This window comes from Mesoplodon bidens, assembly GCF_964165515.1.
Source record: "Mesoplodon bidens genome assembly, chromosome: 11".
Taxonomy (NCBI): Eukaryota; Metazoa; Chordata; class Mammalia; order Artiodactyla; family Ziphiidae; genus Mesoplodon; species Mesoplodon bidens.
Genome location: NC_138167.1, coordinates 56,268,865 through 56,286,689, shown reverse-complemented (window position 1 = coordinate 56,286,689; position 17,825 = coordinate 56,268,865). Strand labels below are relative to the sequence as shown.

General features: G+C 36.6%; 1 protein-coding gene across 2 annotated transcripts in view; it reads right to left on the bottom strand.

Annotated features, from left to right (window-relative positions):
* The window catches only part of SLC2A13 (solute carrier family 2 member 13), a 470,241-nt gene that overhangs the window by 10,250 nt on the left and 442,166 nt on the right, over positions 1–17,825 (bottom strand). For both annotated transcript variants that reach the window (XM_081248366.1, XM_081248367.1), the window contains 2 exons: positions 848–969; positions 578–730 (listed from right to left, as the gene is read on the bottom strand). In XM_081248366.1, coding sequence (XP_081104492.1) covers positions 578–730; positions 848–969 — 275 coding nt within the window. The remainder of the gene's footprint in view (positions 1–577; positions 731–847; positions 970–17,825) is intronic.

Here is a 17,825-nt window from a genome sequence, read left to right as displayed (position 1 = left end):
TTTTCTTCGAGTTACGGTCTCCACACATTTTCACTTGAACACTTCTGCCACATTTATAGTTCTGGCAGTGGTAAGTGCTGGTCTCAGTGGATCCTGAAATGCTTTGGCCTGAACAGCACAGATGACAGAGTGGAAGGCATAACTCATAGCACAACATTTGTGGGAGCTACTTTAACCCTACTTCCACTCTTGGATACCACTCCATCCCTGTTATGAGACATCTTCAAGCATTAGCCCTAGACTCCTGCAGTTTTCTACCATTCTCTGTTTATGTTTTTTCATTAAACTAAAGGTCTTGCTGTGAAGATTTCCAACTGGGGAGATAGGTGGGAGATGTTTGGGTCTGAAGTGTAGGTGGGTGGGTGAAGGCTATAAGCAATACTGCTTAGGAAAGGAGAGTTCCTCTTATCTTTTCCCAGAAACATTTCCAAGGACTGCGGGGAATAAGAAAGCCATATAGAGAATTTATAATAGCAAAAATATAACCATCTAATCTTTCAATCACAAATGATAGAATATCTAAAAATAGAGGAGGAAAATAAAAATGAAACTATAGCTGGAAAAAATATTCTCTTACCATAGTATGTAAGATACTCTGCTGTGTGTAAAAATGTCAATGAAACCAGAACATTGAAAATCCAATTTATTCCAGATGAACATGCATTTCCTGTACTTCTTGCCCAAAGGGGATATATTTCAGAATTCACAGTCCAAGGCATTGGTCCCATTCCTGAGAAATACAAAATGAATTTCAGTAAGTGTAGTAAGTAATTTAAAAGAGTTTTTCTCCTCTAAATAGAGACAATTTAATTAACATAACAATAATAACGACAAAGCCTTTGTTTACCAGGTGCGAAGAAAACAAGATATAAAATAAGGCCCAGAAGTGCAGTCCAGGAGTATGGAGTAGGGCAGAAATTGTAAGCCCAAAATACTTCTTCTGTTTTGAATTTGGTTTCATTTTCACACCTGAAAAATAGTGCAATATAAATATTAACTTAGGGTTTTAGGGTATAGTTGCAGAAATTCAATGTGATCATCTAGAAGGTATTTGGAAGTTCCTTAATCTCATTAAGTAAAAGAATCCAACACGTTTCTCTTGAAAAAAAAATTAAGATTTAAACAGGTGGATAAGATATGTAAGCTCACATAAAACTTCTTAGAGCTGAATATAATTCAAGAGCAACACATCGTGCATTCAACTCAACAGCAAAAAAAACAATTTGAATGAAAAATGGGCAGAAGATCTGAATAGACATTTTTCGAAATAAGACATACAGATGGCCAAGTACATGAAAAGGTGCACAACATCACTATTCATCAAGTAAATGCAAATCAAAACCACAATGAGATATCGTCTAACATCTGTTAGAATGACTATCATCAAAAAGACAAGAAATAAAAAGTGTTGGCGAGGATGAGGAGAGAAGGGAACCCTTGTGCATTGTTGGTGTGAATGTAAATTGGTGCAGCCACCATGGAAAACAGCTTGGAGATTCTTCAAAGACTTAAAAATAGAACTACCATACAGTCCAGCAATTCTACTTCTGGGTATTTATCAGAAGTAAATAAAAACACTAACTTGAAAAAATATCTGCACTCCCATGTTCACTGAAGCATTATTTTCAATAGCCGAGACATGGAAACAACCTAAGTATCCATCAATGGATGAATGGATAAAGAAAAATGTGGTGTATATATATAGTATATACATATATATAGTATTCAGCCATTAAAAGATGGAAATCTTGCCATTTGAGACAACATGGATGGACCTTGAGGGCATTATGCTTAGTGAAATAAATCAGAGAAAGACAAATACCATATGACCTCACTTATATGTGTAATCTTAAAAAAAAACAAAAACAAAAAAGAGCTCATAGATACAGAGAACAGATTGGTGGTTGCCAGGGGTGAGGGGTAATGTGAGGTGAAAATGGGTCAAAAGGTACAGATTTACAGTTATATAATAAATGAGTCATGAGGGTGTAATATATGGCATGGTAGCTATAGTTAATAATACTGTATTGCATAAGAGAGTGGATCTTAAAAGTTATCATAAGAAAAAAACGTAAATATGTGTGGTGACCGATGTTAGCTAGACTTATTGTGTTGATTTGCCAATATATTCAAATATTGAATCATTGTGTTGTACACCTGAAACTAATATAATGTTGTATATGTAAAATATACCTAAAAAATGTGTTTCATACCCATTTCATATGTCAGATATGATTTCCAGGTAGTCCTTGAAGGCGCAGCAACAGTTTAAAACCACTGAGAGTAAGTAGGTTGTGGTAGAAAGCTTTAGATTTTGCAGTTAGGACAAGATTCAAATTCCAGAACCAGATTTTTTACATCTGTAAAATGGGGTATAATGCCTAACAGGTAATTTTAGGGATTAGAAGGGTCACCTGGAAAGGGGTGATGGGGAATGTGGGCAGGGAGCAATGCTTATTTCTTATTCAAACTAACCCTTTACTTTCCTGCTGTGTGTACTTGCTTCTCTCTCAGCCACTCCCTGCTGACTTTGTTTCCTAGTTCTACTAGGAAGCAAAGTCTCCTATTGTTCTAGACTGATTCTCAAGTTGAACTTCCAATTCGTTACCTTAATTGAAATCTGAATTGCACCTGAAGACATGATCAGCCTGAAAAACTTTCTTATCCTTTACTGTCATTTTTTAGGCTATTGTTTTCTCTCTACCAACCTCTATTTTTGAACCTTGACATCTAAGCCCTGTCCTTATTGCTGTGTTTATGACCTCCATCATAACATCCTATCCCACTTGATGCCTGGTCAGTCACCTTCTTCATCCCTCTCATCCTCTGCCACATTCATTTATGTCTACTTCTGGCCTGTCTGATACCTTGGCTTCATAGTTCCTTATTTAACCTCTGAAACTGAGGAAAGTGCATTATAATTAGCTTGATTTGGGACTATTTTACTTCAAAATTTTACTGTTTACTTCTCAAACTTAGAGCATTCCGTTTCTGATTACAAGCACTTTATTTCTTCATTTCTGGTAGCTTATTCCACACCCAAATTACAATCTTTAGATTCTACACTCCTCTCAGTATTCATTCACATCACTGCTTAGACCATGATGATGCCAATACTGTCTTCGCTGACCTCTAGAATCCATCTTTCATTCCTCCCTGCTTGCCTGTCATTCTCAGTTTCAGTTCCCAACCCTGTGCTGGACCATTAACTTCCTTTAATAACTGCTTTTCAGAAGCTGGGCAAAATTATGAAACCATGCTGCTGAATTCTATTAAAAGTTCATGCTATTTCTTCTCAGTTGGGTTCCTAATTATGCTTATTTTTATCCTTTATTGTCTTCTCTACTGAATTTTCTGCCTATTTCAGAGTAGACATTGAATAAACTTTTTGTCAACTGTTGCCTCAATTAATTAAAATATTTCTTACTATCATCTAGTCATGAAATCTTTCCCTCTCTTTCTGGGTATGAAGAACTTGCCTCCATCTTTAAGACAATTGAGGACTTTCAATTTGAATACGCTCAATTTTTCTCTACTGGACCTCTACTTTTCTATATTTTATTTCAGGTTCTTCTCCTATCTAGAATGGTAACATGTCCCTTTCTAAGATCTGCCCTTCCTATTAGTGGTCCTGCATCTCATTCTCCTTCTGTCTCCTCTGGGGTCATGTTCCATCAGTAGTCAATTCTCTTTATGCTACCTTTAGTTTCTTCCTACTTGAGCCTACCCTTCTGTTTACAACACAAAAAATTACTCCTATTAAAATCTTTCATCCCTCTCATATTACTACTACTAGCTCATCTGAAATTACAAAGAAGTTTATACTAGTGAGCTCTATATCCTTACTATCCACTCTTTCCTACACAAGCCCATTTCCCCACCTACTCAGACACCTGCCTGATTCTTACTCAGTCCCTATTTTTTTCCGAATCTGCTCACCCCAGAATCGATGACCTCCTAATCCCCAAATGCACTTACCTTGCCTTAATTCTGAGGCTCTTTGATTACCTTGTGGTGGTTGATATTGCTGAAAACCCTCCTTCCTTCTCTTTCCCCTTTGCTTTTATATCTATATATCCATCTTTGTTTTTTTTTTTTTTTTAAATCTCCTTGTTGGAATTCCTATCCCTGGAGATTCTTTTTTTTAAATTTTTTTGTGGTACGCAGGCTTCTCACTGTTGTGGCCTCTCCCGTTGCGGAGCACAGGCTCTGGACGCGCAGGCTCAGAGGCCATGGCTAACGGGCCCAGCCGCTCCATGGCATGTGGGATCTTCCCGGACTGGGGCACGAACCCATGTCCCTTGCATCGGCAGGCGGACTCTCAACCACTGCACCACCATCTTTGTTTTTTAAAATGCCTCTTCCTCCCCTCAGCCTCTAAACATAGGTGCTCTCTAAGGTTCTGGTTTGGAGCTTATACCCTCCCCCTTAATCATCTCATCTAATTTTAGGGACTTTTGATCTCCACATGGATGTTCCCTGACAGGGAGCTGAGGCTTGACGTTTTCCTCAAGCTCCATTTAATAGAATTTATATATCTGCTGAATATCCATATCTAGATTTCCTGCTATGGCTACAGTGGAATGCATTGTCTACTCCAGGAGGTAGAGTGAGGCTGTTCTGAGTTCAACTCATGACTCTACCACTTATAAGCTCATTCATTCAAAAATTTATATAATGAACATTTTTTTATGTGTCAGACATTAGAGATAGAGCTATGAACAAAATAACCCTTTGCACTTATGGAAACGAGGGTTTAGTGGGCACAGACACAGTTCTGTTTTCTGATCTGTAAAATAGGGGAAAGGACTATTTTCATAGGCTGTTGGCAACATTAAATGTGATTATGAGTACTGAGTGCTTAGCACACTGCCTGGCATGTAGTGTGCACACAATAAATATTACTTTAAGAGTGCTTCTCACGACATTTCTCTGAGTTGAAATGGAGTTGAAATTAGTTGAAATCTTGGAGTTATCTTCAATATTTTCTTATCCATCTCTCTTTAAATTCTCTATACTTTTAGGTCCAAGTAAAGAAGGGTGGCCACGACTATGAGCTCTGGGACTGCCATCCTACTTTCAAATCTAGGTTAGGACACCCAGATTTGAACCTCATATGTATGTGATCTAGGCACTTAACTTTTAAAAGCCTGTATCCTCACTTATGAAATAAAGATTTTCCTGGCACCTACGTCAAAGAGATATTTTGAGGCATATATGAGTTAATGTATGCAAAGAATTTCAAAAGAAATCATAATTATATTTCTTAGACGTAGTTTCATGAATCTAACGCTTCCTCTCTATGTGCATTCATACCACCCTAATTCAGACTCTTGAGTGTTTGTTTCACCAACTGTATCTGTATGTGGCAGACTCTAGAGTAGACACTCTATGACCCATGTTTCCTGATGTTCATGCTCTTGGATCATCCTCTCCCCTTAAGTGTGGGGGTGACCTTTGACTTGTTGGTTAGAAACCAACAGAATGTGGCAAAAGTGACAGGACACGTGATTAAAATTACAGTGCTATTTAGCTGAAGTCTCTCACTCCCTTGCTGGCTTTCAAAAAGCAAGCTGCCATGTTATGGAACGCCAGTGTTGGAATGCTCATGGCAAGAACTGAGAGAAGTCTTTAGGAGCTGAGGGTAGCCTTTGGTTGACAGCTAGCAAGAAACTGAGTCCTTGATACAAAATTACTGAATTCTGCTAACAAAAGCTAATCGTTTCCTAGTTGAGCCTCAGATGAAATCACAGCCCCAGTCAACACTTTGATTGTAACCTTGTGAGACCCTAAGCAGAGGGCCTACCTAAGCTGTGCCTAGACTCCTGGCCCACAGAAACTGATATCATAAATGTTGGTTGTTTTAAGCTACTAAGTTTGTGGTAACATTGTTATGCAGCAATAGAAAACAAATACAGTTTCTGAATTATTTTTCCTGCTTCTAGCATTCCTTTCTTCAAACTACCAGCCCATCAATTTGAGCTCTTTAGAGCATTGTTCTTGCCACCTCATTGCTCAGAACCCCTCATCCTCCTTATTCCAAATGCCTATGGAACGGGGCCTGCAAAATTTGGCTGTAGCCTTCCTTATCCAGTACTGTTGTATACAATCTTTTTCTCCAACTAAACTAGACTACTTATTTTCTGAACCTACCTTCCAGACCCAGCATCTTCCACTCATGTCATTTACTCTAACTGAAAGCAAATTCTTTTTTTTTTTTATTTTAATATTTCTTTAATAGCAATAATATATATTTTAATGTAATAAATTATAGCTAGGATTTAGATAATATACAAAACAGAAATCAGAAAATTGACATTTTCAGTAATATACATTGATAGAGAATGTTTTCATTGTCATTAAAGAAAAAGGAAAAACGTTTTCATTAATTCAAGCATATTAATGAGAGATTAAATTTATTTCTATAATGCTGTCAGCAGTTACTAGGTTTTTAACATGTTTTTATTGAGGTGAAATACATATAACATAAAATTTAACATTCTAATGTGTACAATTCAATGGCATTTGTTATTTTCACAATACTGTGCAACTACCTCCTCTATCTGATTTCAAAACATTTTATTATCCCCAAAGGAAATCCTACACCCATTAAGAAGTTTTACCCCATTCCTCCCTCCCCATAGCAGACTGACAACTACCAATCTGTCTTCTGTCTCTATGGATTTTTTGCTTTATAACAAATTTAATCAGTTATACATATACATATGTTCCCATATCCCCTCCCTTTTGCGTCTCCCTCCCACCCTCCCTATCCCACCCCTCCAGGTGGTCACAAAGCACCGAGCTGATCTCCCTGAAAGCAAATTCTCACTCCTGATCTCCACCATCAAAATCTACCTCAGCCCTCAAGGCTAGTACAGATGCCACCCATTCACCTGTCTGAAATATTCTCTCCCTCCTCTCAAGCCTTTTCATTTTCCTCATCTGTATTGTTATCACATAGTGCTCTGTATTATGCTGTCTGAATATACTCCCTCTTCTACTGTCCTGAGCTCTCATCCCAGGCAGCATAGCACAAAGGTTAAGGACACAGGGTCTAGAGTCAGGCTGCATGGTTTTGAATCTCAGTTCTGCCACTTACCCACTGTTTAACTTTGGGCAAGTTACTTAACATTTTTGTACCTTGGTTTTCTAATCCGTTAAATGAGAGTCCCTAATAATAGACTTGTTACAAAGATTAATTGCTCAGCACAAAGAAAGCAAGTTATCTAAGTGTTTGCCAAAGAATAGTCATTTTTGTGTCTCCCTTCTAAAAATCTCAACCTCTAGTCCATAATAGTACTCTGTATAGAGAAAAATGCTCATTGAATGATGAATGAAGCATACACTTGTTTAATAGTGAGTAGTAAACAGCATTAGAAATCCCCTGATCAATAATCCTCCACCTTCATTTCCCACTAGTCAAATAGTCTTTTAGGTTGTGAACATCTTAAAATGAGAAAATAGGATAGAAGGTGGGAGAGGGGAGGGGAATGATGGGAGAAAGGGATGAAGGGGGAAGAAAGGGAAAAGACAGGCTGCTGTGGAGGGAAGTGCTTACAAATAATCAAATCACTAAAATTCACTGAAAAATTCTATTTACTATTTACACTGATTATTATCAAAGTTCCTTGCATGATTGCTTGCTGGAACAATGGAAATCAGGATATTTTCTGGTAGACTCTGTGCTTGCTGTGATGTAGCTTTTAACCATCTGGACACACACATTTATATGCATAAAAGGCTAACTCCTCTTCATCCTCATGCTGATTTTAGGAAAGCACTGCAGGCATGGACCTGGCAGAGTTACATACCCAGCAATACGTAGACAGCTAATGACTAAGAATGTGACATCATACATGACCTTCAAAATATAAACACTAGAAATTCCAACTAAAAAATAAAAAATGTATATTCCAAGTGTTATTGCAAAATACCCTCATGTCTTCCTGGCTTAGTGACTGCTGGTGGAAGAACACAATGCTCTGGGGAAAGAACAAAAATACTTTGACATCAGTGTGTGGGTTGGGATAAGAAAAAGTCATGCTCTCTGATAGGGCTACTTCTCACCACATCCTAGAGCAAAACCAGAAAATAATTACAATAATGGCAGCGGTGCAGATAGTGCTGCAGTGGACAAAGCAGAAGAATCATATGCAAGCAGGCAAAATAGGTCTCATTTTGGCAGAGTGAGAGAACTACGCTTTACTAGCAGACTAGACTAACACCTGATATGTAGACCAAAAAATTGATTAGTTCCGTGTTCCAGCCATGGAGCCCACAGTGCTTCCCTTAATAATGCATCTAGAAATTAACAGCCTTCTTTGAAGGTAGAACAATCCTCCCTTGCCTACTCAACACCCACCCCAAAATCAGTTCATACGTAGAGCTATTTCTGCCTGTGTTACTTCTCCATCAGATCTATAAAGAGTTGTGAACAAAAGAAATAACCAAAGGAACTAAGTGGTGCAATTGCTCTTGCCACAATTAACCATAAGGAACTTATTCTTTGCTTCCTACAGAGGACATGCTTTTTGTTTTGTTCCTTTATTTACTATGACGAAATTATTTAAGTGCTTCATGTTCATGTATGTGGAATGGGTGAAAATACAACTTGTATTTATAGCACAAAACTTCTAATTTTATCTATCCAATCCTAATCATTGAGAAGCCTACAGAACTTTGCCACCTTCCCAAAAGAGTTTATAAAAGACCTGGGGTTTTGGAGAACAGAAGGGACAGCTTACGATGATTTGTGTGACACATCTACCATTCTTCTACTGGGTTTACTGCACATACTTTACTTGTCAATTCATTACGCAGAAGTGTGTGTGAAGCATGATTTCATCTCCAATTCCTGATGCAGGACTGTGGTTTCTTTGAACAAGATCATTAAGCTATCACCTCAAAACCAAATGGATACTGCTAAGGGTTAAATTTAATAGTTCTTTATCTATAGGAATTTATGATCTGATTACACATTTATAGTCTGATGTTGGTGGTAGAGAGGTACCTAGAAAAAGGATAGAGTATCTCCCCAGGAAAGGACAGCTTCACTTTTGTCTGAGGAGAAATAAAGAAACACAACGCCAATCAATCAGAGGACTAGGATCATATAAATTTATAAATAACCCTAGCCATGAGAAATTTCAAATCAGCAAAGCAACCAGAAAAAGTTACTCTTACAAACCTGAATCATTACTACTCAGTGTAATTTCTGTTCACTAGTATAATTCCTGTATAATAAACTAACATGAAATAAACTTATGTCAAGCATAAGTTGAACTGCAACATAGCATTTAAACTCTAATTTATCTGTACTTGAATAATTTTAGGAAAGTATGGCTTCTGAGCTTGCAGTATGCAGACCATGATGAACATCTTGGCCTTGGATAATTTTCTATTGTCAAGTCTTTCCCCCTGTTTTCATGTTTTACGTTTTTCCTGCAGAGGACTGTCACATAAAGGCAAGTTGAAAAAATTCACCTCTTATCTTTTGTTAATTACTATTATTTTCTAGTAAAAATAAAACCTTTAGAATTATTGAGATGATTAAACATGGACATTGGTAAATTTCAAAAGCACTAGAAATTTGGAACTAAAAGCCATTTTTACTGAATAATAAAAAATTAATAAAGTTGTATTTATATATAAATCACTGTATATAAACCATTTACCAGTATGTTGGCTAGCTTATACGTCCTAAATATGTGAAAAAGATGGACAGAATATGAGTGGGCAAGCAAATGAAAATAATAATAATACTTAAAGCTGATGAAGATACAGTGGTATTGGTATAGTCTCTAAGTCTGGTAAGAATTTAAGTTAGTATAACTTCCTCTTGGGATGAAATCTGGCAGTTTTATGTAAGAATATTCACACCCAAATATTCCTGACCCAAAGTTTCATTCCTAAAATTTATCCTTAGAAAATGATCTAAATGGAAAATATTATATGCTGAAAGATATACTTTCACTGTACTTTTATTTATCACAAGCATAACATAGTTAAATAATTAGTAAAATTGCAGATATACTACAATGGAGGGTAGTTAAGTCAGTTAAGGTACCACAACTGAATAGAATAAAGAAGCCATTAAAATAATAATTATAAAGTAAGCTGGGTCAAGCCACAAAGGATGGTCTGGGTTTGAAGATTGGTCAAAATGTCTTAGATTTAACTTCAGTTACTTTCATTTTGGTATCAAACTGGCAAACAAACAGTACAATGGATGCACAATTAAGGACCCAAGTAAGAGGACATGGTCCCCTGTTGCCTGTCTGGCCCCTCCCAGACTTGTCTCTGAAGTTCTGTGCTCAATGTAGAGTAAAGAATCTGCCAAGTCAGAGAAGCCCTGAACTCTGCCTTGGAGAGAGCTCACATTAGCATTCAGGGTTCAACCCCATTTCTGTGTAAGAAAAATTTTCCACTGTATTACTTAATAAGAAAATACTTCGTTCTTTTTCTTATTGCATCTTCACACCTACAGCCAGCCTGGCTGTGGTCTACTTTGTAAAGATTACCTGGTAACGTGGAAAATGCCATGAAGTTGGCAGTATAGGGGATATCAAATTCAAAATATTATCTAGGATATAAGGTTATATGGGTAAGAGTAAATGGAAACATGGAAAATTGGGGGGAAAGTAAATCTATTAAGATGATGATTGTTTTCACTTTTGAATTTATAGTTGTGATAGTGTCACTCTGACAAGGTGGGAAAACCTTTAGTGACTCATAGACAACTAATCCTGGGATTCTTCTTCCATTTTTTTCACTCTAAAATTTTTCCCATAGTAAAGGCAGACATTAAAGTTATTAGCTATTCTCTGCTTCGACTGGCACTGAAAGGAAGGGAAATATTGCCTTTGAATTACATACCTTCTCCATCACGCTGTTACCCAAAAGGGTTCAAAAGCTTTGGTTTGCATATTTATATGCCATAGTCATCACTACACTGCTTCCCTTCCCAGAAGCCTCACAGGGCCTGCCTCTATCCACAGCTTGGAGGTCTCCCATGTGCAAATGGTAATGCTCTGTCCCACAAACTGCCTGCCTAGCTCTAACTATGTTTGACACCAAGGCTGTCAATAGCCTTGGCATAGGGTGGATACTTTATATCAGAGAATGTTGAGAAACGATTTATATTCTCTCTCTCTAAGTCAGAATATGAAATATCTGAAGAGGATAGAGCAATACAGAAGTGGAAAGACTCAGAGAGAGAAGAATAGGCAGAGGTCATAAGAAGGGTCACGTAGCTGATAGCCATGGGGGACGTGCAGAAGAGACAGGCCAAGAGCAGACAGCTACCAGTCTGATGGTTAGTATTCTAGATATCCATAAAGCAGGGCTGGGTAGAAGTTGAGACTTTTTTCTTTCTCATTTCCCCCCTTACTTTTCTTTGCAATTTTACCATAAAACTTCCATTAACTGAGGAAATCAATTGTGTCTCTGTTCCTCTCAACATGAGAAGTTCTAACAAGATAAAGGCTAAGTTCTATGATAGAGTACTGATCCTGATTCTAAATCTATAAAATTCCACAGGTCCTCAAAAGAGTGTACAGAGTGTATCACAATGGCCATACAGATCCATTCCTGCAACAAGGTTTTTTCAAACAAACATCACAACATTTCCCCATGTAGTCACTGTGGGAGGTGCTACACTTATTCCAATTATGCTGTATTATATTGCTCATATTTTCTAGAATTCCTTTGGGAATCATATTCAGAATCTGCTTCTTTATCAGTCAAGAAAATCAACCTTTTTTTTTTCTTTTACTTTCTACTTCAGGCTCTCTTCCTTTCCTTTTCTTCCCTCTTTCTTTTATTTCTTGTCATCGTGAGGCAATCATGAGGAATTCTGAAGTAGTGGGTGGAAAGAAGAGACTGAACCAATGGAGTGGAGGTAGGGAAACAGTGTAATGGAAAAAACAGCAAGAAACACAGAGAAAAAGTGCATTTGTGTGTTATGGGCTCTAGAACAGTGAGAGATGAGAGGGATGATGCTAAATGGGGTTTGCTGAAGGCACACTTCTCCAGTCATCAGTATATAAGCTGATAGCCACTTGTGATATCTTAAATGATGTTCATGACCTGGCACAATATATACATTCGTCAAATAAATGAATGAAGAAAAGGCTTAATGTGTTCGAATTATTCTGATGGTTACTACTGATTTAATAATTTAATAACAATTTAATAATCTTTTAATAATTAAAAACAAATTTTCAAATAAAAAATACTAAAGCAAGTAAAATTAGTAATACAATTTATATATTATATATATAAAGGGTTAGGATTGGTCCTCATGTGACTGTGCTGTGACAAGGATCTCAGGATGGGGAGTTATACCAGCCCTCTCAAGTTTCAATCAGAGATTTGAGGTTTTTCCACACTGAAGTGTTCTCCCTCCTACCTGACTTTTTTTTTTTTTTTTGCGGTAGGCGGGCCTCTCACTGTTGTGGCCTCTCCCCTTGCGGAGCACAGGCTCCGGACGCACAGGCTCAGCGGCCATGGCTCACGGGCCTAGCCGCTCTGCGGCATGTGGGATCTTCCCAGACCGGGGCACGAACCCGTGTCCCCTGCATCGGCAGGCGGACTCTCAACCACTGCGCCACCAGGGAAGCCCCCTACCTGACTTTTTTTACTGCTCCCGTTTTACTTGGGGACCTTTCTCCAGTGAGGACATAGCACCTCTATCTTCCTTCTTCCTTCCCAGGGCTTCACAGGCCAGTACTTAGTACAACATTTTACACATAAGCAATGCTCAATTAATGTTTGTTAAATAAAACAACAAAAATAATCAGTTTCCATTAAGCTGCTCTTTGATCATCTGACACTAATTTCTTATATTGTAATTTAATTTCACCAATTAAATTATAATACTATTTTATAATTATATTGTAAGCATTAGAGAAGACAGATATATTTGTCATTAAATTTTTTTAAATTCTAAGAAGGTTATTACTACTTACTTAAAAGAGTTATTGCCTGTGGTAGTACATGCTTCCATACCATAGGCATTGCAAAATCCATCTGTATCATTTCAAACCACACCAAGACTCTGATCTGATTTTCTTTCCACTGCAAGAATGCTTGCACAGGATCCCTCACTTGTTTTTATTTGCAGGTGCATGGGAATGAATGTAGCTGATATTGCTGTAGGCTATCTTGATACAAACAATGGTATAATTTGTTCTTGGATTCTTTTCAATCCATGCTACAGCTGCCTTCCATCAAGTGTGAGTTCTATGGCTTCTTTATGAAAATTGTTCTCCCAACAGAAATGTCCTTGAATAACTGTAAATCTTCACTTGATGAAACTGACTAATATTTGTATAAAGTATTACACTATACAATACACCTTAATATACATTAACTCATTTAATTCTCATAATAATCCAAAGCAATAGCACCATTCTTCCCATTTTGCATATGCTACAAGCCTTTTTAAAATACAGTGATTTTTCCCAAGATTACACAGCAGAGGTAACAAACATTTGAAATTCAGTGTTCTCTGTTTCCTTCACCTTCAACATAATCATCCCACCAGTTAACGTATATACGAAAACCTCTCTCTCGGGGTACTTTACTTTTTGTGGAATTTAAATGGAAAAAGAATTGAGATGAAAACTCTGCTTGAAATATCCCCTAAGTCAGTGTTCTTCCTTAATGTCAGGAGTAAAGCAGTCATTTAAACCTCTATCTAAAATGAGTAGAATAAAATGCTTCCTAAAGAGCATTAGGAATTAAAATAAGCAGCATCATGGCAAACCTGGGCCTCTGTGTCTTGTACATTCTCTTTTGACTCAGCATCCATTTTTTCTTCAAAGCACAAAACAATAATTAGAACAAAAAGAATGCTTATATAAGCTGGACACTAAAATATCATATAACAATCTCAATAACTGGCTAACTCATTTGAGGACAACACTACAAATGTATGACAAGGAAAACAGTCATTCTAATATTATAAGATGGCAGTATAGCAGTCTTTAAATAATACATATTCTAAAACACAAAGCTACCTAATGACTTTGTCTGATACAGTTATAAGGAATTTTAAAAAAGTTTTCCCAGAAGTTTCTTGGAGGATGATGAAAATACATATGGAATGTCTCAGCAATTACTTAAAAAGAAATAGTGCCGTTAGTTATTGACATAAACATTTTGTAAATAATGAGATGGAAAGTCAATATAATAAAACCGTAAGACAGTTTCACATTATTTTATCTCAAATTACTGCTAAAGTGAAAATGTAATAGCTTAATAAATTAAGCATTATAACTGCAATTGCCTGTTTTCTCACTTCCTGATTTGTAATAGAAACTTCTGAAACACCTTTTATCAGCAATGGAACAGAATGATAAAACAGAAAACATGCATCTCAATCGTTCTAAGCAAAGGATGGTTTTTCTACCATTTCGGTGAATACAGCTAAACAGGTCCATTGAAATCCACCATATCCTTCCTTCTGATCTGTTCCTGGCAATGGAGCAAAGCAAACTGTGTCATACTCACCATCACACTCATCCTCCTAAAAACAGCTGTGGCTTCACGGTGGGGGAGGCCTCTGCACCAGCCTTACCTCAATCACCCCTGTGCCTCCAACCCCAGCCCAGAGGCAGGTTCACAGTTGGGGCTCATCAAATATTTGTTAAATGAATTACTTTATTTCCAAAGCAATTTTATGTTAAGGATAGAATGAATTAGCAATGTAATGTATCTTTTATTCTTTGTGTGAATTTTCATATATTTTGATAATCTACAGCAGGTATTTAAAGCTACATAAATTTTAACTCCAAGTAATTACTCATTTGATTAATTTATCATTTCAACAAATAAATGTCTGTGTGTTCTAGGCATGAGAATAAGCATTAGAATAGATGAAATTAAATATTAAATCATTCTATCATTCAATAATCATTTACTACAAGCTAAGTGCCAACTGAAATTATTAGATACACAGCCAAAAAGAAATTGTCAGGTGAAGTGAGATGGGAGTTTTTATATTTCCCAACACACACACACATACCATAAAATAAATATTTGTGGAAATCTGGTATTTTTCTTTACAGAGAGAGAAAAGGGTCTGGTAGCAATGGACAAAAGTGGAGGGTGGGCTTGGGTAGGACTCTGACGTATCTTGAAGGAGGGGACTTAGGCACATTTGCCTGTATTTGTAGGGTTGTTTAGGCGATCATCTCTAATGCCTGGTCATGAGGACTATTCTGGGCAAGTGAATAAGCAATGGACAATCTGAGATTATGGGTGTCACATGAACATGTGAACTGGGAATTACTCAATGTTTGGGTTCTATCTTGGATCCTAGATAAACTTGTACTCTGTGGGGTTAGGGTAACCATGGTCATGGAATTATGCCTAGAAATAAGACCAAGGTCTTAGCAGATACAGACAAATTTTAGGGTAAAAAGCATATTCTCAAACTTAAGGAAGGCTTGCTATGCTTTTATTACAAAGTAAAAGGAGGTAGTCTCCTGTTGAGAAAACCTTGAATTTACCTTTGGAGAAATTTTCCCAGAAGGACCCTTGGAGCTAGTAATATGTCTCAAAGTTCTTTCACTTAAGGGAAAGGAGGTCCCAAAGCATCTGAAATACATTCTCAGCAGATACTGGTATATACAGAGAGAACACAAAATTCAGAGGTGGGTCCTCAGGGATGGTTAGATCAGTCTGGCTGCCCTAATCACAACATAGAAAACCCAGTGTCACAAAATTTAGGAGTTGGGGAAACTTCAGACAAAGAATGTTAAACATGGGCTCAAACCTGGTGAGTGGATCATTTTTGCACTATCTTTACCCTATGTGGAGTGTGGAGTGTGGGAGATAGCTCAAGGGCCTCTCTCTCCTATAACAGGTAAAAGACTATTCTCCCTGGAAAGTGAGTGCGACTTAAATTTAAGATTGCAGTAAATGGGCTACTTTGAGCTCCTTTTTGTCCCACTTGTCTTTGTTCTTGGCTTAGTACCTATAATAGCAGGAACATTTTTATATGAGTCAAATCATAGTCACAATTAAATTTTCTGTAAAATGTTTTTTTCTTTTAAAAAAGTTAAAATTAGGGCCCTGTAATGTAGTAAAATAATGTAATCAACCTAGATGTTAAGATAAACCTCAGATCCATATACCAGGAATGACTCAATCTGGTTAAAAGCTACAGAGGAAATGAAGATGGATTTGGGTGTGTGGCCAGTTTTATACAGAGGTTAACAGAACAAACTTTGCAATAGAGCAGACCAGGGTTTGAATTCTAGCTCAACTACTTACTAGCTAGCTTCCACCAATGACATTAAGCAAGTTATTTAACCTACCTGAAGCTTGCTACCTTTCTTTAGAAATGCTTAGCATGTAATGAAATTATTATTATTATGAAAATTACAGTAATTATTCTTCCTATTAATAAAATGCATGTATTCAGCAGGCCTGGACTCCAAAGACAAAAAAGAATATTTTTTCCTTCTATAAAGCTCTATACATTACAATACTCCCTTGTGGATATGATGTGTTTCCTAAAGGAGAAGGAAGTAACATCATCTGGATTCCTAGGACAATATTTTTTCCTTCAGCTCATTTTATTTATTTATGACAGTCACAAGCTTTTTGTTAATCTTTTAATAAATTGTTATACTTCCTTAGCTTTCTCTTTTGTTCTTATTGAAATAAGTTTTCCCTTCATTCAATCATGAATGAACTTATTGGTATTTCTATACAGTAATGTAAGCATTGTCTTTCAGACCATTATGATAAATTTTAGGATGAAAATGAATAAATAGCAAGGGTAAGAGACAAGAGAAGGTGGCCTATGAATAAATAGATGAATCATCATGCAAAGTCAATGGAAATAGTTGAGAGACTTAGCTCATATTTCTTCTTTGTCTAAAAATATAAAAGGGTGAATTCACCAAGTTTATTGATGATAAACTGATATTTGCTAGCCATGAATCGAACAAGAGAGGAGAGGTATTGTTACTCACTAAATGTACAAAACAAGTTTACTGGTACTAAGATAATATGTGATACTGTTACATGTGACAGGGTTCATTCATCATAGAAATTTGACTGAAGTATGAGAATATATCCTAAGAACAATTACATAGTAATCAAAATAATATTCTATTATATACTTGCTGAAGTATATAAAAAAAGTATTTCACTTCTAGGAGACTTATGTACATTCAAATGAACTAATCATAATTTTCTATATGTGCAAAGAATTAGAAAGCATCTAGAACCTTCCTAAAAATACTCAAGCTTGCCTGTTAGGTCTGTAGTGATATAATGCTGCTTATGTTTTGGATAAGCACAATTAGCAGAATGCTGACCTCTATTAAAAAGTAGCTCAACAATCAAAGCTGCCCTGCAACCTGAATGTCCAAACTTCTATTTGAATTACTCACCTACATGTATCCTTTCATCATTAAATAAATATTTTGGTGTACTTCCTTAGAGTTCTTTTCCCACACATATTTAAAAATCTAGTGTGTGTGTGTGTGTGTGTGTGTGTGTGTGTGTACAAATAAAATTAGGTTCATGATATAGTTGTTTTACAGCCTGTGTTAATTTATTAAAATTTATCATACATACAAGGAACTTCTTATGAGATATTTATGTATACTCTAAAGAACAATAATAAGATAATCACTGATATACTCAACAACCAGGTTAAGAACTACATCATTATCAGACTTCAGAAGCTGTCCATGGGCCACTTTCTGATTGTATCCCCTCCCTTGGCCCACAGATAATCACTATCATTAATTCTGTGATAATTATGCTGTCTCTCTATTATGATCCTATTTATACACTCA